Source organism: Theropithecus gelada, chromosome 5 (assembly GCF_003255815.1).
Source record: "Theropithecus gelada isolate Dixy chromosome 5, Tgel_1.0, whole genome shotgun sequence".
In the NCBI taxonomy this organism is placed as follows: Eukaryota; Metazoa; Chordata; class Mammalia; order Primates; family Cercopithecidae; genus Theropithecus; species Theropithecus gelada.
In genome coordinates this window covers 19,611,000-19,637,159 of record NC_037672.1, presented here as the reverse complement: position 1 = coordinate 19,637,159, position 26,160 = coordinate 19,611,000, and the positions used below count along the sequence as shown (strand labels likewise).

Here is a 26,160-nt window from a genome sequence, read left to right as displayed (position 1 = left end):
AAAAGCAATTCATAAAGTAAAAAGTAAATCAATGATAAGTTAAAACCCAATAAAGGTTAAAAGTTAGAAAGAGATGAGATTTAAAACAGAAGATAAAAGGCTAGAGCCAATGAGCGAAAAGGTTACCATTTGATTTTGAAAAGACAAAAAAGGTTAAAATAAAAGGCTAAAGCCCCATGAGATGAAACACTGAAAATAATCATGTAAATTTTATCAAGGTTCAAGCACAGAAACCCTTAGGAATGAAAGCTAGGCACTCAGAACAGAAAACAATAAGGAAAAAATACAGACTTTTAAATGAAATGGCAGAAAGCCTAGAGATTAAGGAGACAAAGGAGAAACAGGAGAGGAAGGAAGGAAAAATGAGAGGGGAAGTATACCTGATGGAAGCAAACTAAGAAGACCTGTTAGACTTCAGAAGACATAATTGTCCATCATTACCCAGATCCTCCAATCCCACCCAGGACCCTGAAAGAGTAGGGGCTCCCTACTTCATGCAACTTCATACAACTAGGAACGTAGGACTGCCCAGTCCCCTTCTAACACAGCCACAGAAACTTCCCAAGTGACCACTGACCCCAATCCATCAGCCAACTTCACTGCCTGTGGGCTAGCCTGGTACTAGCTGTGGGCTAGCCTGATTCTCCGAGTCAGAAAGACCTAAGTTCATGTCCCAGATTTACTCCTTCTTCACTGTGTGACTTTGGGCATGTTTTTCACCCTCTCTAAGTCCCAATATCACTTTCTGAGTTGTAACAATGATGAAAGTTCTAATAATGACAGAGACACTAATAATAGCAACTCGTCTCTGTCTCATTAATATTATTATTGCTTTGCTTCTAGAGATGGTCTCGCCCAAATACTAAGCAAATTCCAGACAAGTTTCAATCTTCACATCCACCTATGGGACCATTTCTTGTCCCAGTGTTAATCTCATCACCCAGGACTACAGCATTGCCAGCCAGAAACTCATAGAGAATGTTTGTCACCAATGGCCTCTATCTAGGTTGCTCATGCCTGTGAATCTCAAACTCTAGTCCTCTACAGAAAGAGGGTAAGCAGTTGTGAAGAAAGCACAAACTAAAGGAGGCAGAGTTAATTCTTCTGGATCAAAGGAAGCTTGGACTGCAATCCAAGTCTTATGTTGGATATGGAAACACTGACTTAATATTCCCTTTTCACCATTTCAGACTCTACAACATATGCACACTTTCTGTTCAATGCATTTGATACGGACCACAATGGAGCTGTGAGTTTCGAGGTAAGCCCTGGATTACACTCCTATCATTTGACTTTAGTTTACGCTTTTTAGGAGGAAATGTTGAGTTCCGTGATGATTATTTTTGCTCAGGGGAAATAAAGCCCAAGGACATTCCCTTTCTCTCATGTTAATTGCCAAGAATTATCTTTCAAAAGATGTACGAATTGCAAGCCACATTTAGTTTATATTCTAGTGCTTTATATTGGCTCATACAAGGAGAGTCCATTTCTTCAACTGCATGTGAAAAGTCCCAGAAGGCAAATGATTTAACTAACAGTTACTGACACCTCCTTATGGGCCAGTCAGTGGTAGGTCTCGGAAATACAAAGATGATAAAGTCAAAAGCCCTGCTGTGGCAGTCTCAGTAAGTGGGGCAAATGGGCAATAAATTAAATGTAGAAAAAGACTATATTCACCAGTCTGACAATTCTACGAGGAAATCTCTTTAAATGACAAACTTTAAGTGATCTGTAGAGAAAGTTGTGGGGTTTTTTTTGTTTTTTTGTTTTTTGAGAGACAGAGTCTTGCTCTGTCATAAAGGCTGGAGTGCAGTGGCACAATCTCAGCTCACAGCTACCTCTGCCACCCAGGTTCAAGTGATTCTCCTGCCTCAAGCCTCCTGAGTAGCTGGGATTACAGGCACTTGCCACCACGTCTGGCTAGAAAGTATTTAATTTCGTTCATGAACTACTGTGTATAATTCTGTTCATGAACTACTGTGTATAATTTCATTCATGAACTACTGTATATTTCTAGTAAAATGAAATATGTCCTAGATACTTACATAGCTTATATATGTATATTTCATATATATATATATATGTAATTTATATGATTCAAATGGTACATGGCAGATCACAAATTGTAGTATATTGATTTAAATATTAGGAGAATAAACCCAACATGAACTCTGATCAGCTGTGAAGGGTTTTATTTTTGTTAGGGAAAACGTGAAAAATATATACCTCATTTGTTACATTCTGATTTGGTTGTGCTTGGGCTCAGAAGTAGCATTATACATATTTTGCTTCATGATTCCAGTTTTTTTCCATATATACTATATATATATTTATTTATGGTATATGTATATATATATGAGATAATTTGGAAGATGCATTTATTTTTGGAAGTGAGGAAGGATGCATCTTAAATATCAGCAGAAATTTTGATAAGAGCCCTGATAAAGGGAAGCAGATGATGAATGAGGTCAGCAAGGAAACGGTACGGGTGCAAAAAAGGGCTGTAGCAGGGAAACCTGCCCAGTGTAATCAATGGGCGAAGTCTAAAGGACAGTCAGGAGCTCCTTAAGAGAATAAAGGCTTGGGATGGGATGGGAAGCAATGGAGAGTGGGGCAGAGGCTGGACAGAGTGTATCAGGCCTGGGAACCAAGAGAAAACATGTGTAAATCATCAAGAAGATAGAATACACAATTAGAGAGCCAAGAGCGAAGGCTGGGGAAGGAGACAGAGGCCAGATCCTGACACATCTTAGGCAGGAGACTGGACTATCTTGCAGGAGATGAGGAGTCTTTGTAGAATTTTTGGCAGGGATGTTAATTTATCAGAGCTATGTTCCTGGAAACATGGAGTGTAATTAGCAGCTAAGTATGCCAAGAGTCCAGACAGGGGCTGATGAAAGCCTGAACTCCAGTAAAGGTATTGGAAGTGAAGCATGAAACAAATTCAAAAAAAATTAAAACAAAATTGGTAGAATTGTATTTCAATAGAACTGTTATGTTTAAAAGAAAAGTTCATATGGGCGTAGGCAGCTATCTGGGTGCAAGGGCTTTGTGGAGTCCAGATGAAAAAAGAAGGGTGCAGCCTTCTGTGATGTAATCCGGCCAGTCACCACAGGGGCAGGATGAACAGGGGCACCCAAAAACCTCCTCACACATACTCCGTGCTCATGCAGACCGGGTACCACAATCGCAAAGATTCTGGGCCAGGAATCCCAAAACGTCATCTCCCATAACTTAAGTGAAAAATATCACTGAGAAGAGAAAAATAAAAGCTGAGAGTGGAGAAGAAATGAACTAAGGAGAGGGAATGAACTAAGTCAAGATGGGGCAGGCAGGTTTATCCTGGGTGTAGAAGCAGCAGTTAGTGGAGGGAGAGGAGATGGTTGTGGGAAGAGTGTCCTGGGTTCCAGTCTCCATAATGTTTCTTTTCCTAATGGCAGCTTAAGTCATTCCATGAGAGTAACTGATCATTTCATGATAATGTCGTATTTGTGTTTGCTTCACTTTAGGAACAAGTTTAATTACAGCACAGTCTTAATTTATAATATAGAAGCCAAAGGTTTTACCTAATACAGTTCACCTAATATAAACTTTTATACCTGGCTTCCAGAGGATGAGTAAGGCAAAAACTATTAGTGATTCCATTACTTGAAATTACTTATGTATCAGAAATATACCACCAATTTCCTAGGGCAAATTATATCCAATTTTACACGTAAATTTAGTCTGGTGTTAATGATATGGAACCATGCATAACATTGCTTTTATAATATTTATGTAAAATACCAGTAATTGCAATGAACACTGATTATAATTTGGGAAATTAGTTGTAATGGTTGTATATGATACGCATATTGGTAAAATGCCTTGCCTTCTAAGGGAAAACTAATGGCTAAATTAATAAAGTTTGGATGAAAATCAAATTTAAAACTAGGCTGTTACAGTTACTTTTCTAAATTGATTAGCTACCTGGGAAATCTCTAGAAAACAGAAATGGTTAGGGAATGAACACATTTTGAAAAGCAATAGCATACTGAGAAGTAGAGAGACCATCTGATTCTATGATAAAGGATAATGGGAGATTTCCACTTAATTTGCTTAAACCTGAAAAGGCAGAATAAATATGATATGAGGGGCTCTGGATTTGGTATGATGGGATCTAATCTCCATTTTCCCACCCAGTGGCTCTGAGACCCTGGGCTGAGTACTTAACCCTCTTGACCTTAGTATTCATACCACTAAAACATCAGCAACCAAAGCTACTTAATAAGATAGTGTAAGAATGAAAAAGTCATAATGTCAGTAAAGGGCTTGGCTCTGTGTCTGGCACCAAATATGTGTTCATTATTTATTAGAAGTTAACTATAGCAGTTATCAGTTGGGGTTTGTTTTTGTTTTTGTTTTTTATTATACTTTAAGTTCTGGAATGCATGTGCAGAGTGTGCACTTTTGTTACATAGGTGTACACGTTCCATGGTGGTTTGCTGCACCCATCAAGCCATCACCTACATTAAGTATTTCTGCTAATGTTATCCCTCCCCTAACCCCCCCCACCCTCAGACATGCCCTGGTGTGTGATGTCCCCCTCCCTATGTCCGTGTGTTCTCATTGTTCAACTCCCACTTATGAGAACATGTAGTGTTTGGTTTTCTGTTCTTGTGATAGTTTGCTGAGAATGACGGTTTCCAGCTGCATCCATGTCCCCACAAAGGACATGAACTCATCATTTTTTATGGCTGCATAGTATTCCATGGTGTATATGTGCCACATTTTCATTATCCAGTCTATTATTAATGGACATTCAGGTTGGTTCAAAGTCTTTGCCATTGTGAATAGCGCTGCAATAAACATACATGTGCATGTGTCTTTATAGTAGAATGATTTATAATCCTTTGGGTATATGCCCAGTAACAGGATTGCTGGGTCAAATGGTATTTCTGGTTCTAGATCCTTGAGGAATCACCACACTGTCTTCCACAATGGTTGAACTAATTTACACTAGTTGAGGGAACTTTTCTAACAAAGCCAGTTAATAATGACATTGGTCACCTCATTACCCAGTAAGACAACTACATGTAAATGCATGATTCTAAGCCATAGCAGTCTTTGATTGGCAGGGAGTCAGGAGGGCTAATGTCCCTGGCATAGTGGCCAGCACTGAGGCACTCATTAAAGGTGTGACAGATGAACAGAATCCACAACTGAACAAGTCCAGGCTATTATAAAGTCAAATCTCTATGCCTTTCTCCTTCTTTTGCCTTGATAATAAGAGAATGGAAACCAGAATTCGGTACAGACCTCCCCACCCTTTTATCATTTTTTGTATATTAGGGAACAGATATAACCTCCATTGACATTTACAAGTAAAGTAATTGTGCGAAGTACTCTTTGAGAGCTGTTGTTAAGTTTGCCACTGCCTACTTGAGAGACTTGAGTTACCACTCAGAAAGCATGGAGCAAAAATCTTATAAGCCACATTAAGTTTCTCATTTTTCTTTTGCGCAAAAAGAGATAGTCATTCCTGTTTTAAATAACTCTTTACTGATACCATCCCACAAGAGAAAAAGAGAGAGGTGCTCAAAGTCCATAGCTATCTTTTAATGTAAATTGGTCCAGGATATATAATATTTAAGAAAATGTGAATCAGATGTCACCATGTGAATCAGGATACTTTTGTTCACAAATATTAGAAAAGGATACATTAAGTGACCAAAAAACAGTATGATAATTTCATTGGTTCACAGGAACAAAAAGGCCAGAGATGGGGCTGGCTACAACCTAAGGGTGGGACCCTTTAGGGCTGCAAGAAGAGGCCACAGCTCCTTGGTTGCAGGATTCATTGCTCCTGTTAAGCAAGGAAAGCAGCACATCTCTGTCCTACCGTTCCTAGCAAGACTCTCAGTCTGGGGAGTCATGTTTAGACTTGGACTGGGTTTAGTCAAAAGCCAACCACAGATCCAGTTGTCCGGCCAAAGGGATAAATGTACTTCCTAACTTTGCCCAGGTCATGACTGTATCACTAGATGCAGAGATGGAGTGAGCTTCCACAGAACATCATGGAGCACCAAATGGAAATTTAGGACCTAATAGGGAGGCAAACAACACAAGTCCACAATTGACTTAGAAGTGCTATTTTTATTTTACTTATTTATTACTATTATTATACTTTAAGGTCTAGGGTATATGTGCACAACGTGTAGGTTTGTTACATATGTATACATGTGCCATGTTGGTGTGCTACACCCATTAACTTGTCATTTACATTAGGTATTTCTCCTAATGCTATCCCTCCCCCCATCCCCCACCCCAAGTCAGACCCCGGTGTGTGATGTTCCCCACCCTGTGTCCAAGTGATCTCACTGTTCAATTCCCACCTATGAGTGAAAACATGCAGTGTTTGGTTTTCTGTCCTTGCAATAGTTTGCTCAGAATGATGGTTTCCAGCTTCATCCATGTCCCTACAAACGACATGAACTCATCCTTTTTTTGGCTGCATAGTACTCCATGGTGTATATGTGCCACATTTTCTTAATCCAGTCTGTCACTGATGGACATTTAGGTTGGTTCCAAGTCTTTGCTCTTGTGAATAGTGCCGCAATAAACATATGTATGCATGTGTCTTTATAGCAGCATGATTTATAATCCTTTGGGTATGTACCCAGTAATGGGATGGCTGGGTCAAATGGTATTTCTAGTTCTAGATCCTCGAGGAATCATCACACTATCTTCCACAATGGTTGAACTAATTTACAGTCCCACCAACAGTGTAAAAGTGTTCCTATTTCTCCACATCCTCTCCAGCATCTGTTGTTTCTTGACTTTCTAATGGTCGCCACTAACTGTTGTGAAATGGTATCTCGTTGTGGTTTTGATTTGCATTTCTCTGATGGCCAGTGATGATGAGCATTTTTTCATGTGTCTCTTGGCTGCATAAATGTCTTCTTTTGAGAAGTGTCTGTTCATATCCTTCACCCACTTTTTGATGGGGCTGATTTTTTTTTCTTGTAAATTTGTTTAAGTTCTTTCTAGATTCTGGATATTAGCCCTTTGTCAGAAGGGTAGACTGCAAAAATGTTCTCCCATTCTGTAGGTTGACTGTTCACTCTGATGGGAGTTTCTTTTGCTGTGAAGAAGCTCTTTAGTTTAATGAGATCCCATTTGTCAATTTTGGCTTTTGTTGCCCTTGCTTTTGGTGTTTCAGTCATGAAGTCCTTGCCCATGCCTATGTCCTGAATGGTATTGCCTAGGTTTTCTTCTAGGGTTTTTATGGTTTTAGGTCTAACATTTAAGTCTTTAATCCATCTTGAATTTATTTTTGTATAAGGTGTAAGGAAGGGATCCAGTTTCAGCTTTCTACATATGGCTAGCCAGTTTTCCCAGAACCACTCATTTAACAGGGAATCCTTTCCCCATTGCTTGTTTTCGTCAGGTTTGTCAAAGATCAGATGGCTGTAGATGTGTGGTATTATTTCTGAGGGCTCTGTTCTGTTCCATTGGTCTATATCTCTGTTTTGGTACCAGTACCATACTGTTTTGATTACTGTAGCCTTGTAGTATAGTTTGAAGTCAGGTAGTGTGATGCCTCCAGCTTTTGGCTTAGGATTGTTCTTTTGGCTTAGGATTGTCTTGGCATTGTGGGCTCTTTTATGGTTCCATATGAACTTTAAAGTAGTTTTTTCCAATTCTGTGAAGAAACTCATTGGTAGCTTGATGGGGATGGCACTGAATCTGTAAATTACCTTGGGCAATATAGCCATTTTCACAATATTGATTCTTCCTATCCATGAGCATGGAATGTTCTTCCATTGGTTTGTGTCCTCTTTTATTTCATTGGGCAGTGGTTTTTTGTTCTCCTTGAAGAGGTCCTTCACATCCCTTGTAAGTTGGATTCCTAGGTATTTTATTCTCTTTGAAGCAATTGTGAATGGGAGTTCACTCATGATTTGGCTCTGTTTGTCTATTATTGGTATATAGGAACACTTGTGATTTTTGCATATTGATTTTGCATCTTGAGATCTTTCCTGCTTTCTCTTGTGGGCATTTAGTGCTATAAATTTCCCTCTACACACTGCTGTAAATGTGTCCCAGAGATTCTGGTATGTTGTGTCTTTGTTCCCATTAGTTTCAAAGAACATCTTCATTTCTGCCTTCATTTCGTTATTTACCCGGTAGTCATTCGGGAGCAGGTTGTTCAGTTTCCAAAGTAGTTGTGTGGTTTTGAGTGCGTTTCTTAATCCTGAGTTCTAATTTGATTGCACTGTGGTCTGAGAGACAGTTTGTTATGGTTTCTGTTCTTTTACATTTGCTGACGAGTGCTTTACTTCCAACTATGTGGGCAGTTTTGGAATAAGTGCGATGTGGTGCTGAGAAGAATGTATATTCTGTTGATTTGGGGTGGAGAGTTCTGTAGAAGTCTATTAGGTCTGCTTGGTGCAGAGCTGAGTTCAAGTCCTGGATATCCTTGTTAACTTTCTGTCTCATTGATCTGTCTAATGTTGACAGTGGGGTGTTAAAGTCTTCCATCATTATTGTGTGGGAGTCTAAGTCTCTTTGTAGGTCTCTGAGGACTTGGTTTATGAAGCTGGGTGCTCCTGTATTGGGTGTATATATATTTAGGATAGTTAGCTCTTCTTGTTGAATTGATTCCTTTACCATTATGTAATGGCCTTCTTTATATCTTTTGATCTTTGTTGGTTTAATGTCTGTTTTATCAGAGACTAGGATTGCAACCCCTGCTTTTTGTTGTTGTTGTTGTTTTCCATTTGCTTGGCAGATCTTCCTCCATCTCTTTATTTTGAGCCTATGTGTGTCTCTGCACGTGAAATGGGTCTCCTGAATACAGCACACTGATGGGTCTTGACTCTATCCAATTTGCCAGTCTATGTCTTTTAATTGGGGCATTTAGCTCATTGGCATTTAAGGTTAATATTGTTATGTGTGAATTTAATCCTGTCATTATGATGTTAGCTGGTTATTTTGCCTGTTAATTTATGCAGTTTCTTCCTAGCATCGATGGTCTTTACAATTTGGCATGTTTTTGCAGTGGCTGGTACCGGTTGTTCCTTTCCATGTTTGGTGCTTCCTTCAGGGTCTCTTGTAAGGCAGGCCTGGTGGTAACAAAATATCTCAGCATTTGCTTGTCTAAAAAGGATTTTATTTCTCCTTCACTTATGAAGCTCAGTTTGGCCGGATATGAAATTCTGGGTTGAAAATTCTTTTCTTTAAGAATGTTGAATACTGGCCCCCACTCTCTTCTGGCTTGTAGTTTCTGCTGAGAGATCCACTGTTAGTCTTCCCTTTCTAGGTAACCTGACTTTTCTCTCTGGCTGCCCTTAACATTTTTTCCTTCATTTCAACCTTGGTGAATCTGACAATTATGTGTCTTGGGGTTGCTCTCCTCGAGGAGTATCTTTGTGGGGTTCTCTGAATTTGAATGTTGGCCTGCCTTGCTAGGTTGGGGAAGTTCTCCTGGATAATATCCTGAAGGGTGTTTTCCAACTTGGTTCCATTCTCCCTGTCACTTTCAGGTACACCAGTCAGATGTAGATTTGGTCTTTTCACATAGTCCCATATTTCTTGGAGGGTTTGCTTGTTTAACTCTTTTTTTCTCTAAACTTCTCACTTCATTTCATTCATTTGATCTTCAATCACTGATACCCTTTCTTCCGCTTGATCGAGTCAGCTACTGAAGCTTGTGCATGCGTCACGTAGTTCTTGTGCCATGGTTTTCAGCTCCATCAGGTCATTTAAAGTCTTCTCTACACTATTTATTCTAGTTAGCCATTCATCTAATCTTTCTTCAAGGCTTTTAGTTCCTTCGCGATGCGTTCAAACATCTTCCTTTAGCTTGGAGAAGTTTGTTATTAGTGATCTTTTGAAGCCTACTTTGTCAACTCGTCAAAGTCATTCTCCATCCAGCTTTGTTCCGTTGCTGGTGAGGAGCTGCATTCCTTTGGAGAAGAGGCGCTCTGATTTTTAGAATTTTCAGCTTTTTTGCTCTGGTTTCTCCCCATCTTTGTGGTTTTATCTACCTTTGTCTTTGATGATGACGACCTACAGATGGGGTTTTGGTGTGGACGTCATTTTGTTGATGTTGATGCTATTCCTTTCTGTTAGTTTTCCTTCTAACAGTCAGGACCCTCAGCTGCATGTCTGGTGGATTTTGCTGGAGGACCACTCCAGACCCTGTTTGCCTGGGTATCACCAGCAGAGGCTGCAGAACAGCAAATATTGCAGAACGGCAAATGTTGCTGCCTGATCCTTCCTCTGGAAGCTTCATCTCAGAGGGGCACCTGGCTGTATGAGGTGTCAGGCGGCCCCTACTGGGAGGTGTCTCCCAGTTAGGCTACTCGGGGGTCAGGGACCCACTTGAGGCAGTCTGTTGTCAGATCTCAAACTCCAGGCTGGGAGAGCCACTACTCTCTTCAGAGCTGTCAGACAGGGACGTTTAAGTCTGCAGAAGTTTCTGCTGCCTTTTGTTCAGCTATGCCCCGCCCCCAGAAGTGGAGTCTACAGAGGCAGGCAGACCTCCTTGAGCTGCAGTGGGCTCCACCTAGTTCGAGCTTCCAGGCTGCTTTGTTTACCTAGTCAAGCCTCAGCAACGGTGGACGCCACTCCCCTAGCCTCGCTTCTGCCTTGCACTTTGATCTTGGACCACTGTGCTAGCAGTGAGCAAGGCTCTGTGGGCGTGGGACCCTCCGAACCAGGTGCGGGATATAATCTCCTGCTGTGCCATTTGCGAAGACCATTGGAAAAGTGCGGTATTAGGGTGGGAACGTCCCGAGCCAGGTGTGGGATATAATCTACTGGTGTGCCATTTGCTAAGAACAATGGAAAAGTGCAGTATTAGGGTGAGAGTGTCCCGATTTTCCAGGTACCATCTGTCACAGCTTCCCTTGGCTAGGAAAGGGAATTCCTTGACCCCTTGCACTTCCTGGGTGAGGCAATGCCCCACCCCGCTTCGGCTCACACTCCATGGGCTGCACCCACTGTCTAACAAGTCCCAATGAGATGAACTTGGTACCTCAGCTGGAAATGCAGAAATCACCCATCTTCTGTGTCGCTCATGCTGGGAGCTGTAGACTGGAGCTGTTCCTATTTGGCCATCTTGCGGCTGGGGGGTTCCCCAAAAGTACTCTTTAAAAAATCTTTCACTGTTACTCTGTTTTGTATTGTGGTGAGGTCAATGCCAATGATGAGTACTGTAGGCCAGTGGTTCTCAAAGTGTGATCCCTGGAAGCAGTATAGGCTTCCCCTTGGAACGCGTCAGACATGTAAATTTTGGGGTCCCACTCCAACCTAATGAATCATTCTTGGGGTAGGTCCCAGAAATCTGTTAGCAAGCTCCCCAGGTGTTGCACATTATATTTTGAGAACCAATACTCTAAGCATGTTTTCAAAGACCCTGTAGCCAGCTCCCCTTAAAATTAATGACATATTGTTACTACTTTGTAAATTTTTAAAAAATAGTTTACATTAATAACCATCAACCTCATCTAGCTTTCAAAACTGCTCAGCAATCTTCTGTGAATAAGGCTCTGTGTTCTGCAATGTATATTTTATACCTTCTGAAAAAGCCAAGGATTTTTTTTTTTTTTTTTTTTTTTTGAGACAGAGTCTTGGTCTGTCACCCAGGCTGAAGCACAGTGGTGCAATTAGTTCACTGTAGCCTCAACCTTCTGGGCTCAAGCAATTCCTGTCTCAGCCTCCCAAGTAGCTGGGACAACAGGTGTGCACCACCATGCCGTTAATTTGTTGTTCTTGTTAATTTGGATCTGGCTGGGTTGCTCAGGCTGCTCTCAAACTCGTGGGCTCAAACAACCCTCCCACCTCTGCCACCCAAAGTGCTGGGATTACAGGCATGAGCCATGATCCCCAGCCTGCTGGTTTTGAAAGATGTACACTCACACCTCCAAGGGCTGTCATTACCTTTTAATTAAACTACATTATACGTCATAATTTTCTAAAATATGGCAGGGAAATAATTTGAGGGAGGTCTCCGTTTTTCTAATTTGCACATCACCTTATTGCCTAGTAGCAGAGCTCCCACCTCTCTCCTCAAACCTCAGATTCATACCTCTTCTACCTGGCTCCTCACTCCCAAACACCTCACACTCACTAAAGCTATCAGACAGAAATGCAGTCATCTTCCCACCTGCAAAGCAGCTACTGGCATCCACACCATGTCCTTCTGTCTCCTGTATCAACTCCCTTCTGAGGTCGGCCCATCTACCTGCGTTCTGGAGCCTCCCCACCTTCTCAGGAGCATCAGCCCATTTCTGACTCTTACTCTTTTTAGATTCTTCTCTTCAGTATTCAGAGTGCTCCTCATTAAAAATTACTCTTCACTCCTACTCCACTGGACTGTTCCCTATCACTTGCTGGTGACCTCCATGTTGCTGGTCCAATGAACATTTTTCCAACCTTGGCAGCAAAATGAACAATCCTTTCCTGTGGAAATGCTCTGTTCTCCTGACTCACTTCTTTAGCAACTTCTTTTCAAGATGCTTTGCCAGCTTCTCCTCTCTGTGCCTGCCAAATATTGGAATTCCTTGTGGCCTTCTCTCTTCTTCTCTCACTTGACATTCTAACTTGCATGCCAATGGGAAGTAGACTAAGTATGGTGATCCAGGTGCCACAGCACCATATATTGAGACTATTCTTTCCATAGCTATTGAATGGTCCTGGCACCATTATTGAAAAATCAACTGGCCACAGACAGCTGGGTTTATATCTAGACTCAATTCTATTCTACTGTTGTATACATCTGTCTTTATGCCAGTACCACTGTTTTGATTAATGTAACTTTGTACTATTTTGAAATTAGGTAGTGTGAGTCCTCCAAGTTTGTTTTTCTTTCTTAAAATTGACTGGGCTATTCAGGGCCCCTTGCAATATGAATTTGACAATTATTTCTGGTTTTGTCTTTTTCATTTTTGCCAAAAAAGGTCAGTGGCCATTCTTGATAAATTTGCCTAAGTGGAATGGTTGTACCATTTTCACCATGATAAAACTAAGTATCATGCTTAAAAGTGAATTGAAATATTCTGAAGTTCAAGAAAAAACTAAGAATATCTATTATAATTTACATGATGTAACATTGTTCTATAGATATTAGGCCATATAATTAGAAAAAAGTAAACATATAAAAATTAGAAAACAGGTACAATTAACTCCATTTGCAGCTACTATTATGGCACACATGAAAACCCAGAAGAAAACCAACATATGGTATCAGCAAGTTGACAGGGTACAAAATTACACAGAAATCAATAGCTTTCATACATACAAACAACTAATTTAGAATATATGATAGAAAAATATCTCATTTACAACAGCAACAGAAAGGTTAAAATACCTAGAAATAACAATGAGAAAAAATGTAAAAGAGCAATTTGGTTAAATAAACAATGATGCATTTACATATACAACAGAAACTTGAATTGTTTCCCTGATTTATGGTTAAGTGGAAAAAAAAGTATAGAAGTCTGTTAGCCAATAAGACAAACAAATGTATCTTATACTTGTATATGCACAAAAATTCCTTGGAAGTAAATACAAACTATTTATGCCAGTTGTCTATAGGTAAAAGGAACAGGTGGCTGGGTCCAGGAATGGAAGAAAGGTTTTTCACCAGATGGCTACATAATTTTTAAATGTTGAACTATATGGATATTACTTATTTTAAAAAGAAAAAACAATTTGAGAAATTCGGACAGAAATACAGCTATAAAATAAGGGAATGTGGGAAAGGGAGATATAATGCAAATTCACCCAGAAGACTTGGATTTCCCCTCTGCTTTCATTCCTACTTAAAACTGGATTATAAACTGAATACGGCACATTGTAACGTTAACTCTGCTGTACATAACAACAACAAATCTGGCCGGGCACGGTGGCTCATGCCTGTAATCCCAGCACTTTGAGAGGCCAAGGCGGGCAGATCATAAGGTCAGGAGTTCGAGACCAGCCTGACCAACATGGTGAAACCCCCATCTCTACCAAAAATACAAAAATTAGCCAGGCATGGTAGCGGATGCCTGTAGTCCCAGCTACTCGGGAGGCTGAGGCAGAAGAATTGCTTGAACCAGGGAGGTAGGAGGTGGAAGTTGCAGTGAGCCAAGATCACGCCACTGCACTCCAGCCTGGGCAACAGAGCAAGATTCCATCTCAAAAAAAAAAAAAAATATATATATATATATATATATATATCTAAATGAATTTAATCAAGTTAATCTGGCCAGTCTGCAATGCAATCAAACCAGCTTAACCAGGATACAAACTGAGGGCTCCATTTACTTAACAAAAACCTACACAGCCAATGTCCTTGCCAGGGACAATTATAAGCAGCCTCTTTTTCAATCCTCATAAAATTGTGAAGAGGTAGATACTATTATTAGCTCCATTTTACAGATATGAAAATTGAGGCAAAGGGATGTTAAGTTGCCTGAAGACACAAAGCCATCCAGTAATACAGCTGGAGGGTGAAACCAGGCAGTCTGTCCTTTCCAGCTCCATGCTCTTACCCACTGTCCACATGTAAATTATAACTGGATTTCTAATTAGAGACCACAATTGGTTTATCTTCTATGGTCAGCCACATTTCTCAGTAGCAAACGTTTTTTCATTGAAGTGTGTTATGTGTGCACTTGTATTTAGGAAAAAAAAAAAAAGAAGAAGAAACTATTAGATTCTTCTAGTATATCATGTGTGCTTGCACTGGAAAGCCAATACCACTTATACTCAAGCCTCTTGATGTGTGGGTATCCATTGGTACAATTTCCAGTACTACCATTGATTTAACTCAGTTTCCAATTACAAGATGAAAATGTTAAGACTAACGAGTGATTTATGCCCACAGAGAAGTCTGAAAAATAGACAACCAATAACACATCAATCATTTTGCTAAATAAATGGTTCAAATTCCAGAGGGTTGTAGCCCTTACTTCCATCATTTTTCTTTTTTTTTTTTTCTTTTAGAAATGTCATATAAAATTGTATTTTTCTTTCTTTTTAGGATTTCATCAAAGGTCTTTCCATTTTGCTCCGGGGGACAGTACAAGAAAAACTCAATTGGGCATTTAATCTGTATGATATAAATAAAGATGGCTACATCACTAAAGAGGTAAGGGATACCTCACCACCATAGCAATAATTTGGAAGATTTTCATTTCTTAACTTTAAAATATTAATTGCAATTATTAATTTGAAAAGTTTTTCTCAGGAAATCTGAAGTATTTTATGTAGTGGAAGAAAGATGTATAATTAAAAATTTGGAATAGATAGAAAAGGTTTATGGTGAAGCTCCAAAGTAAATATGTAACACAAAGATTATACACTTTTTTCCTGCTGGCATCTTTATTCCATTCACAGTATCAGGACCATGGTTGGAATCAGAAAGAAAATGTATCCAAGCCATGTTTCAATATTTAGCCTGAAGCCTTTCTTTTCCCCATAGCATGTGATCCATAAGGAAATGCAATTTTACAATCATGGGGATTGTGGAATGGCCTGATGCAATGGTAGGGTCTCCAAATGCACTTTGAGGAAGACTATCCAGGAAACAAGGCTCACAGACCAAATTAAGATACTCGTATTACAGTTTATTAAAACAGTTTAAAACACAGCGAGAAGCAAAGGCACCGGTAAGTTAACTACACAGGATAGGATGCAAGTGGGGTTGAAAGACCATACTCCCTGAATCCTGAGCATGCTGTGTGCCTATGTCCTGTCTCTCTCTGCCTCACAAGCCTTTCCCAGAATTGCATTTTGAGCAAGAGAGAGACCCCACACACAAAAGGTGCCTGGGGCCAACAGCCAGTGACATGAACTTGCTCTATTGGAGAGACACAGGTGCAAGTGTGCCTGGCCACAAGTATAGCCTGATAAGTAGTCATGAGTTTCATTTGTGTTTCTTGCACAGAGGACACCTGGGGCCAGAATAGCTGTCACCACTGGGTGCCAAATTAAGACCTCAATGACTATTAAGTATTCATGTATATGCAGCATATCCTAAATAGTGTTTCTTGTATATTTTTACACCCTGAATATTTATTACCCAGGTACCTCAGGAGTATTAGGTATGTCTTGTTCTTCAATTCCTTTCTATGTTTTAACACATCTCAAGAATTCTGCCTGTGTCTAACAAACTACTTGCTACTTATCTATGCTTAAAACATCTTAAAAGGTTTCACCTGTTTACAAATTACTTTATCATTTATAATAGAATTGAATACTCTTAAAAGTATATACCTGTATTATCAACCTAGTCGAGAGATCTTTCATGTGCAACAATACATCTACATGTTTAAGTTATTAGACATTATTTTTACTCTCATAAGAATGAAAATGGTAAGGCAAAAATTAGACTGTTTTAATAAAATTTCAAGGTGTTTCCCAGGGTCAAAATATTTTGACTGGTCTTCACATGTGACTTCAGTTAAAGCCATAGTAGGAAAAATACAACAAAAATCCTAATGAACTTTAAGACTTACCAATTAATTTCACTAATTCTAAATGGTGTTTTTTCTCAATATATGGTGTGCAGTATATTTGACTCTCAATAGATGGAAACTGATGATCAACAAGTAAGATATATAACAATTCAATTAAATAAGCATGGTCTACTTAAAGTCTACAGAAATCCAAACATTAAACCAGCATATTCTTTTCCTGACTATGGTAGATACATGGAAATTTGCTTCATTTTGAAACCAAGAGATCAGAATTCATTCTCACATCTGATTCTTCTGCTCTTGAGGCAGAAAGCTGTTTGTTGGCTTTTCCTTTGGGACAACCAACAGTCGTCATTGAGTAGGAAAAATCTGTCAGAGCTTCTTAGAATGGTTTCTTCATACATGTGTGCAACCTCACATAAGCCTTTTACTTTTCAGGAAATGCTTGATATAATGAAAGCAATATACGACATGATGGGTAAATGTACATATCCTGTCCTCAAAGAAGATGCTCCCAGACAACATGTCGAAACATTTTTTCAGGTAGGAATGGAAACGGAAGTCAAGAGGGAATGAAATTAGGAGAAAATTTCCTGATGTTTGCCAAGCACCACGATGATGCAAAGGAAAATACTTTTTACTGAGACAAAACAGTATTTATCATCCTATTAATTTAATAGCTTTGATTTTGAATTTGCAATGCTGATAACTACACTCATTGAACATTCACTAAATCCAAGATACAACATTTAAACAATTCTCATATTTCACAAGTTTTGTTTTCATTCGGTTTTTACAAGAATCCTATAAATCCTCATTAATCCCATTTTACAGATGAGACAAAAAGAAAGCTCTGAAAGTTTCAGCAAATTGGCCGAGCTCTGTCATATCTAAAAGATAGGATTTTACCTAGGACAGAGTGACTCTAAATGTTCACCATATTATATTGAAAAGGGAACAGCCAGAAGGATTTGGCCCTATCATTTTTATCTCTAAGAAACTACTGGTTTCTGCTCTGAAACAGATCCTCCACGTGAAATAAGCAGCTAGGTTTTCTTTTTATCAGCTCATTTGGTGCAGGTGTGAGGGTATTAAGGGATATAAGTCTAAATATAATTTTTTGTTTTCTTCCTGAACAGAAAATGGACAAAAATAAAGATGGGGTTGTTACCATAGATGAGTTCATTGAAAGCTGCCAAAAAGTAAGTAATGAAAGTGTAAGAACTATCACTTCAGCTATCATAACAGCTAAACTGAGTATTAGCATGACTTCAGCTATCATAACAGCTAAACTGAGTATTAGCATGAACTGGGCAAAATACAGAGATCATATGCCTAAGTTTACCACTTCTACAACCTGCAACATAAGCCTAACACTCTAAAAACAAGCACCAATTACATAGAGTCTCACTATGTTGCCTAGGCTGGAGTGCAGTGCTGTGATCTCGGCTCACTGCAAGCTCTGCCTCCCAGGTTCACACCATTCTCCTGCTTCAGCCTCCCGAGTAGCTGGGGCTACAGGTACCCACCACTGCACCTGGCTAATTTTTTAGTAGAGACAGGGTTTAACCATGGTCTCTATCTCCTGACCTCGTGATCCACCCACCTCAGCCTCCCCAAGTGCTGGGATTACAGGCGGAGCCACTGCACCCAGCCTGTACTGTGTTTTTGATTCCCCAATTCCTTAGAGAGTATTCATCATGGAGGGTAAAACATATATGAGAATTTGAATTTCTCTTTGCACAGAGTTAGCATAACTCATATTATCTATCATATTTCCTTAGAATTAGAATTCCTAAATAGCCAAGTATGCATCACAACAGGCCAAGCTTCTATCTGATTTCTAAGAGAAAAATCATTATTTTAGTGTATGTGGACAAGAAATGGCTCTTTGGCTGAACTCAATAATGGTCTTCTGTCACAAAAAAGAAACAGTGGAAAATTTTCTCTGAAGAGAACTGCAGGTAGTAGCCCACTATCGAAGAAACCAGTGTTAGCTTACTTAGAATTATCTGACTTGATATGTGAGTAGAACCACAGTTAAAAATTGTTAAGGCCTGGTACAGTAGCTCACAACTGTAATCCCAGCACTTTGGGAGGCTGAGGCAGGAAAATAACTTGAGACCAATGTGGGCAACATAGCAAGACCCCATCTCTACAAAAAAAAAAATTAAGTTAGCTGGGCATGGTGGCACGTGGCTGAAGTCTCAGCTACTTGGGAGGATCACTTGGGCAATAGAAATAGACTATGCCTCGAAAAAAAAAAAAATTCAAATAATCATGAAAACAAATCTGTTGTTTCTGTATTTTTAAATTGTTGTTCTTACCTTTCTGGATGTCTGCTTGTTTCTCAACTTGGATTTCAATGTGGTGGTCTTTGAGTGAATTAGTTTGGTGACATTAAGCTGCTTGGTGGTGACGTTGTTACTTGGTTTCTAGCAGTGGAAGCCATTATTGGTTCAGCCACCATTTACCACTACCATAAACAGCTCACTAAGTGCTATTCACATGCAACCGACAAGTGCTCCAATAATGCAAAAAATCTGTCCCCTAACTCATTTCTAAAGAATACGCTAAACTGAACACAGCCACTGGGCAGTCGTTTCTGCTCCCCAATCCTTTCTCTGTAATGGAGACCATTCATTTTTAAAGTCTCCTTCAGGCAACACAGATTTAGCCATAACTTGCAGACAGAGAAAGAAATGATTACTGCAAACATGTTCCCTCTTAATCCACTATCCTGCCTCCTATCTTCATGAACTACTGGCTCATACACACACACAATTTTCCTTGTACCTGTATAAAAGTCTGTGTGATTTGGCCTGTGATCTACATAGAAAGCCAAAATTCTCATTTGCTTTGACTTACCTCTGCGCCTCTGTAGTTTCCATTTTGGCATTATGATTTGAGAAATATCCTCTATTAAATACCAAGTAAAGATTTAAATAAAGTGGTTTAATGCCGTCAATAGACTCCACAAAATATAAAATGGGTCCTCCTTCATCGTCATCTATGTGGAAAACGGATAGAATGGCATTTATATTTGCAAACACTTAATATCTGAGCTTTTGGCATAGGTGGTTGGTGGGAGGGGGCAATACTTAGGGGCAAAATAGTGTACTTTCCCTTGCAGATATGGTGAATTTAATCGCTCTGTTTCTCCCTTACAGGATGAAAACATAATGCGCTCCATGCAGCTCTTTGAAAATGTGATTTAACTTGTCAACTAGATCCTGAATCCAACAGACAAATGTGAACTATTCTACCACCCTTAAAGTCGGAGCTACCACTTTTAGCATAGATTGCTCAGCTTGACACTGAAGCATATTATGCAAACAAGCTTTGTTTTAATATAAAGCAATCCCCAAAAGATTTGAGTTTCTCAGTTATAAATTTGCATCCTTTCCATAATGCCACTGAGTTCATGGGATGTTCTAACTCATTTCATACTCTGTGAATATTCAAAAGTAATAGAATCTGGCGTATAGTTTTATTGATTCCTTAGCCATGGGATTATTGAGGCTTTCACATATCAGTGATTTTAAAATACCAGTGTTTTTTGCTACTCATTTGTATGTATTCAGTCCTAGGATTTTGAATGGTTTTCTAATATACTGACATCTGCATTTAATTTCCAGAAATTAATTTTCATGTCTGAATGCTGTAATTCCATTTATATACTTTAAGTAAACAAATAAGATTACTACAATTAAACATATAGTTCCAGTTTCTATGGCCTTCCTTCCCACCTTCTATTAGAAATTTTATCTGGTATTTTTAAACATTTATCATCAGATATCAGCATATGCCTAACGAAACTTAAGCATTTAATTTTCCATCATACATTACAGCCAAGGCCTATATAATATATATAATTTTGGATTTGTTTAATCTTACAGGCTGTTTTCCATTGTATCATCAAGTGGAAGTTCAAGACGGCATCAAACAAAACAAGGATGTTTACAGACATATGCAAAGGGTCAGGATATCTATCCTCCAATATATGTTAATACTTAATAACAAGTAATCCTAACAGCATTAAAGGCCAAATCTGTCCTCTTTCCCCTGACTTCCTTACAGCATGTTTATATTACAAGCCATTCAGGGACAAAGAAACCTTGACTACCCCACTGTCTACTAGGAACAAACAAACAGCAAGCAAAATTCACTTTGAAAGCACCAGTGGTTCCATTACATTGACAACTACTACCAAGATTCAGTAGAAAATAAGTGCTCAACAACTAATCCAGATTACAATATGATTTAGTGCATCATAAAATTCCAACAATTCAGATTATAAAATTCCAACAATTCAGATTATTTTTAATCATCTTAGCCAAAACCGTAAAGTTGCCACATTACTAAAGACACACATCATCGTCCCTGTTTTGTAGAAATATCACAAAGACCAAGAGGCTACAGAAGGAGGAAATTTGCAACTGTCTTTGCAACAATAAATCAGGTATCTATTCTGGTGTAGAGATAGGATGTTGAAAGCTGCCCTGCTATCACCAGTGTAGAAATTAAGAGTAGTACAATACATGTACACTGAAATTTGCCATCGCGTGTTTGTGTAAACTCAATGTGCACATTTTGTATTTCAAAAAGAAAAAATAAAAGCAAAATAAAATGTTTATAACTCTACTGTCTATATTATAGGTCTTTTCCAAGAATTTTTTGTAATTATTAGATTTAAAACTAAATCTTATACTATTTTCTAGATCGCAGATAGCTCTGGGTGGTCCCTCAATGCAATGAAAACAGGTAAAAGCAAGGCCAGTGGGCAGGCAGCTGTTGTAGCTAGTATGATCAGAGGATGTGACAAGGGAGTAGAGACCAGAGGAAAAAGTATGCTAGACAAAGGGCTCAGGAAGGACAAGCTCTGAGGCAGGGTGGGCATTTCTACATTAAGAATCCTCAGAAATTACTTGTACTCTTTCAAACTACAGTTGTGAGATTATACCTGAAATGAGAATCGTAGAGGTCACTCCAGGTGTTTGGGGAATAGAGCAAGGAAAGTGCATTCTGCAAAGCTGCTGAGATGCAACACTGCTGCTCCGCAAGACCCATCTTTCCTTTCCATCCCTTTCATGCCTTGGATTCGGTGTGGCTACAGAAATCTCTATGGCCTCTCCTTTTGCTCATAAGATAGAAGGTCTTATTCTTGTTTTCCATTTCTCTTCCTCTCCTCTGCTCCTCTCTTGCAGAAGGAATCGCTTCTATTACATCAAAATTCTGAACTATGTCTAAATTAAGTTTTAAAAGCTTCTTAAAAATTGCTAAACATAAGCACAACAAAATCCATCAATGCATGTACAAGTTTTAACATTTTAATTGCTGAATATCCTTACGTGAACATCAGTATTTTCTGGCTATGAAATGCAAAAATAGTATTTACTTAAATAGAGTTAACACCTAAAATTTAGGTAGTTGTAATGAGTTGTAATAAACAACATACTTGTAATAGAATTTACAGAATTAGAAAAAATTTCTTAAACTATTCTAGAATACTCTGAAAAAATTTTCCAAGCATTGTACATTATACAATACATATTTACAAACAATAATTAATAGTGTATTCATGGGGCCAGGCATGGTGGCTCACACTTGTAATCCCAGCACTTTGGAAGTTCATTGTAGGAGGATCACTGGCCAGAACTGAGACCAGCCTGGACAACAGAGTGAGATCCCATCTCTACAAGCAAATTTTAAAATTAGCCAGGCATGGTGGCATGTGCCACCATGTAGTCCCAGCTAATCGGGAAGCTAAGATGAAAGAATCATCTGAGCACTAAAATTTGAGGCTTGCAGTGAGCTACGATCATGCCACTGCACTGCAGTCTGGCAACAAAGCAAGATCCCTTCTCTCTTTTAAAACAATTTTTTAAAAGTGTGTTAACATTTGTCCACTATTTTAAATTTCTACAGTCTTGTTAAATATTAAACCCAAGAAACGGCAAACTATCTATAAAAATCAGGGCACAGCTACAAATTGTTTGCCAAAAAAGTGTTATAAATAAAAAGGCACCAGAAAATACAAATGCATCTTATCTTGCCAACTCAATGGTTCTTTGCACAAATAATAAAAATTAAAAAAAAAAACCTCAGAAAATGGTACTCTTACAGAACTTATTTTAGTAACTTTCCATTAGTAACTGTTCTTTTTTGTTGCTGAATAACTTTGATTCAGTGTATATTCATTTTAACCTAGTAAATAATGAAGGGTGGCCGTGATTTACAAAAGAATAAAATACATGGAATAAAGGTTCCATGAGTACCCACAGTCAGTGTTTGACACGTCACCAGGTAGTAAAAACAATTTTTGTTGGCTCCCTTCTTCAACAGCATATGGAGCAGTACGTTGGAATTTTAGATTTGATGATGCTAAGGCTTCCCTGTCAACAGAAAAAATTGAGCATCATTAGTATCATGCAGACTTCCCCTAACAGGTATTGTATTTGCAGGAATATGCCTAGAAAGTATCCAAAACTCAAAACAAAAAAAGGGGGTAAGAACAAAATGATGAAATAAGGAGGACTTTTCACTGCGTTAAATAAAATATAGGCTATTTCTTTCTTTCTTTCTTTTTTTTTTTTTTTGAAGTATCTAACTAGAGAAGTAGTTAGAAGCCAGACTACCAGTATCTGAATTCAGCATCTACTGGTCACTTATTTGTCAAACCTGGACTAATTACTTCTCTGTGCCTAAGTTTCTTGATCTTTAGAGGGAGATAACAATAGAATCTCCCTCTGATGACTAGGAAGAGTAAATGAGTTTCATGTCTAAAAAGTACTCTGCAGAGTACCTGCCATGTATTAAGTTCCCAAACAACCAATAAAGATCAGGATTTGTGTTGTGCCTTTCCCAAAATAAATATGCATTTCACTTAGAAAAAAAAAAACAAATCAGGCTAAGAATGAACTGATTTCAAATTTAAGGCAGATCAGTTCTAAGAAAGTAACACTGTGACTATCTGTAACAGATATTTTCCTGTACCCAGACGTTGAATAGTTCCATCATTGATATACACAAGTCCTAAGAAATGAGAAACCACAACTAAGAACACTCATTTTTAAAGACTTATTTCTAATATTTAAAGAAAGGAAGATATATAAGCTTTTACGCTCTCAAAAGAGAAAAAAGAGCATTAATTTCATGAAGGATTACAAAGTAATAGAGGCTAGCACAATAGTAATTAAGCCAAGAGAAAGTCTTTGGCATGTAATTGCAATAGAAAATTTTCTATTGCAATCTATTATTAAAATATTATGTAGGACATAACGAGAAAACAAGAGAAGTCAGAAGAAAATAAGTAATTAACTACAAAATCTTTTTAAAAATTCTGTATTAGCAACATTCAAAGCTAGTAAGATGGAGTAGTAAAGAAAGAATTTGATATTTCTGGGATCCTGGATTGCTCAAGTATACCTGTGTTCCCCTTCCAAATCTTAATGTGTTGTTTCTAAACTTTATTTACATGTATACTATCTCCTCCTCCACACCCCCTCCACTCCCACCACAAAATCTAATATGCTTGGCCTGTCCCTTTCTACTTGTCCCATTTCCCATACTGGCCCACAGGATATGGAAAACTACCTAGGGAGAGTTTCCCACTGAAAAGCTGTGGCATCATTATTTAGCATTTGTTCACTTCCACTCCACAGAAGAAGAAAGGAGAAATATATTTTGCATTTAAATTCTCAGAAGAGCAAGCAAGAATTTCCTTGCTGCAGAGGAGACATGGGATTAGCTAGGGGAAGGTTCTGCACAGCTCCTCAAGGTGTCCGAATGCTAATTCTCTGCCTAGGACCCAAACACAACAAAGAAATTTATTACCTAGTAGGCTTTGGGACTTACTTCCTCTTGTAAACTGTATTCTAGGCATCCATCATGGAAAGAATATAATCAAACAACCCACTGAAATTGGTCAAACGAGGTAATTTCGCTAAAGCTTTATGTCTGCCATTTTAAAAACTGTATATGATCAGGCAAATTTTCTCATAACTAATTCCTTCAGAAGTACCTAGAATGGAACTAAATTATGCAATGTTAAGATAGTCACATGTAATTCTATTATTAAGATCTGATTAAACAAAATTCCCACAAGCAAGGACTGCTTTTATGGAAATATTTCTAAGATGAGATTATCTGAATGCTTCCTTCAAATGCTGAAAGTTCAATTAGTCTAGTAATTTGACACCATATAGTTATGAAATCCTCCATATTTTTGTACCTTGAAAAGTTAGAATAACCAATTAAACTATTCCAGCACTGTGTGTGCATGTGTGTGTGTGTGTCTACATCTATGTGGTATGCACGCACTTACAGACAGAATAGTGCAATCATCTGGACGTCTGAGTCAGAAAGACAGCAAATGAAAGAGAAAAAAGTATTTTTCCTCAATGAGCTAAGTTAATCATTTGGTTTTCTGAACTTTTCAATGGTCAAAACTAAACCACTGAAAATACTTTAAAGAAAAAAAAACTGTACCACTGTGCCACATGGAATGCCATATTAAGCACTGTGAAAGTACATAAGCCCTACATTTATTCAATCTGAGTCTGGTCTGAGCAGCAGGGCTTGACCTAGAGATAGAAACTCTGAGTTCTAAAAGGAAAATAACAGTATCAATTTCACATAGTTACCCGTGGCTGAAATGAGACAGTATATGTTAAATATATAGTCGATTTAATAATATGCCTAAAAGTTTAAAAAAAAAAAAAAGACCTAAGGAATAAGATTCTACTTACACTTCCGCCACGTTGCTCTAGCTTTTGTAATGCACTGGTGATTGGCTCTTTGAATTTCTTGTCCATTAATCTCTTGGAAAGCTTTTAAAGTAAGATTAGGGGAAACGAAATTACTTTAAACTTAACAATGTTCACCATATGCATAAGTAAATCTTCAGAAGCACCCCTTGTTTTAGATTTCAAGGCTTCTCTTAGGAAGCATCTCATTGAAATTTATGTTATAGGTACCTCTGTATTTGTTTTAAAAAACAATTTACATTATTTCAAGTAAAACCAATCCTATAAAATCTGCTACAGTATGCTATCTGAAGTTTTCTATAAAATAGCATATTTTGCGATTTTGTAATCTGCAAGAGCATTGAAGACCATGATGGAAAGCTTTGCCTCTAAAGCACACATTTTCCCGCAATAAAAAGGGAAGAGAGGACAAAGGACAGAGGATTTACATGAGTAATTTAGTAATAGTGAACGCCCTGGGGATGGAGAGGGTCCCTCTCTAGTCTTCCAGTTGCTTTCTTCAGACTGCATTACCCTACTGAATCTGTATACACCCTGTATAGCACAGAGGTTAATAGGCAGATCCAGGGGCCATCAGCATCAGAATCACTTGAGATGCTGTTTAAAAATGCAGATTCTTGGGTCTCATGTCATACTTAACCGGAATCCCAGGGCAGAAGCCCAGATTCTGCATTTTAAGCAAGATTTTTAGGTGATTTATTCCCTCTGTAAAGTCCCATACATTTGTAGCTCAGGAAAGGTATAGTTTATTTTGCATACAGGAAAAAATGAGTTGTATATAGGGGTTCAGTAACTGGTTTTGAAAAATTTCTTCTAGAAGAATACCCTTTCTTCCAATAAGCATCTAATGTAGAAGTCTGTAAACCAGATGAAAAACAAGGCTTTGAGGCTGAAAGGTATGGAAGATGGGGGTGAGGGACGAAGGGGGTCCGATAGCA

General features: G+C 38.5%; 2 protein-coding genes across 15 annotated transcripts in view; one reads left to right on the top strand and one right to left on the bottom strand.

The window, feature by feature from the left end:
• The window catches only part of KCNIP4 (potassium voltage-gated channel interacting protein 4), a 1,213,657-nt gene extending 1,191,957 nt beyond the window's left edge, over nt 1-21,700 (top strand). For 6 of the 7 annotated variants that reach the window (XM_025385254.1, XM_025385250.1, XM_025385255.1 and 3 more), the window contains 5 exons: nt 1,191-1,261; nt 15,017-15,124; nt 16,893-16,997; nt 17,594-17,656; nt 19,625-21,700. In XM_025385254.1, coding sequence (XP_025241039.1) covers nt 1,191-1,261; nt 15,017-15,124; nt 16,893-16,997; nt 17,594-17,656; nt 19,625-19,672 — 395 coding nt within the window. In that variant the 3' untranslated portion in view covers nt 19,673-21,700. Of the gene's footprint in view, nt 1-1,190; nt 1,262-15,016; nt 15,125-16,892; nt 16,998-17,593; nt 17,889-19,624 lie in introns of those variants that run through there. The other variant, XM_025385249.1, reaches the window with a different exon arrangement.
• PACRGL (parkin coregulated like) overlaps nt 1-26,160 on the bottom strand; it is a 47,815-nt gene that overhangs the window by 1,976 nt on the left and 19,679 nt on the right. For 4 of the 8 annotated variants that reach the window (XM_025385260.1, XM_025385262.1, XM_025385263.1 and 1 more), the window contains one exon: nt 21,769-22,849. In XM_025385260.1, the coding sequence (XP_025241045.1) occupies nt 22,793-22,849 (57 nt within the window). In that variant the 3' untranslated portion in view covers nt 21,769-22,792. Of the gene's footprint in view, nt 1-21,768; nt 22,850-25,204; nt 25,286-26,160 lie in introns of those variants that run through there. The other 4 variants (XM_025385258.1, XM_025385257.1, XM_025385259.1 and 1 more) reach the window with 2 other exon arrangements.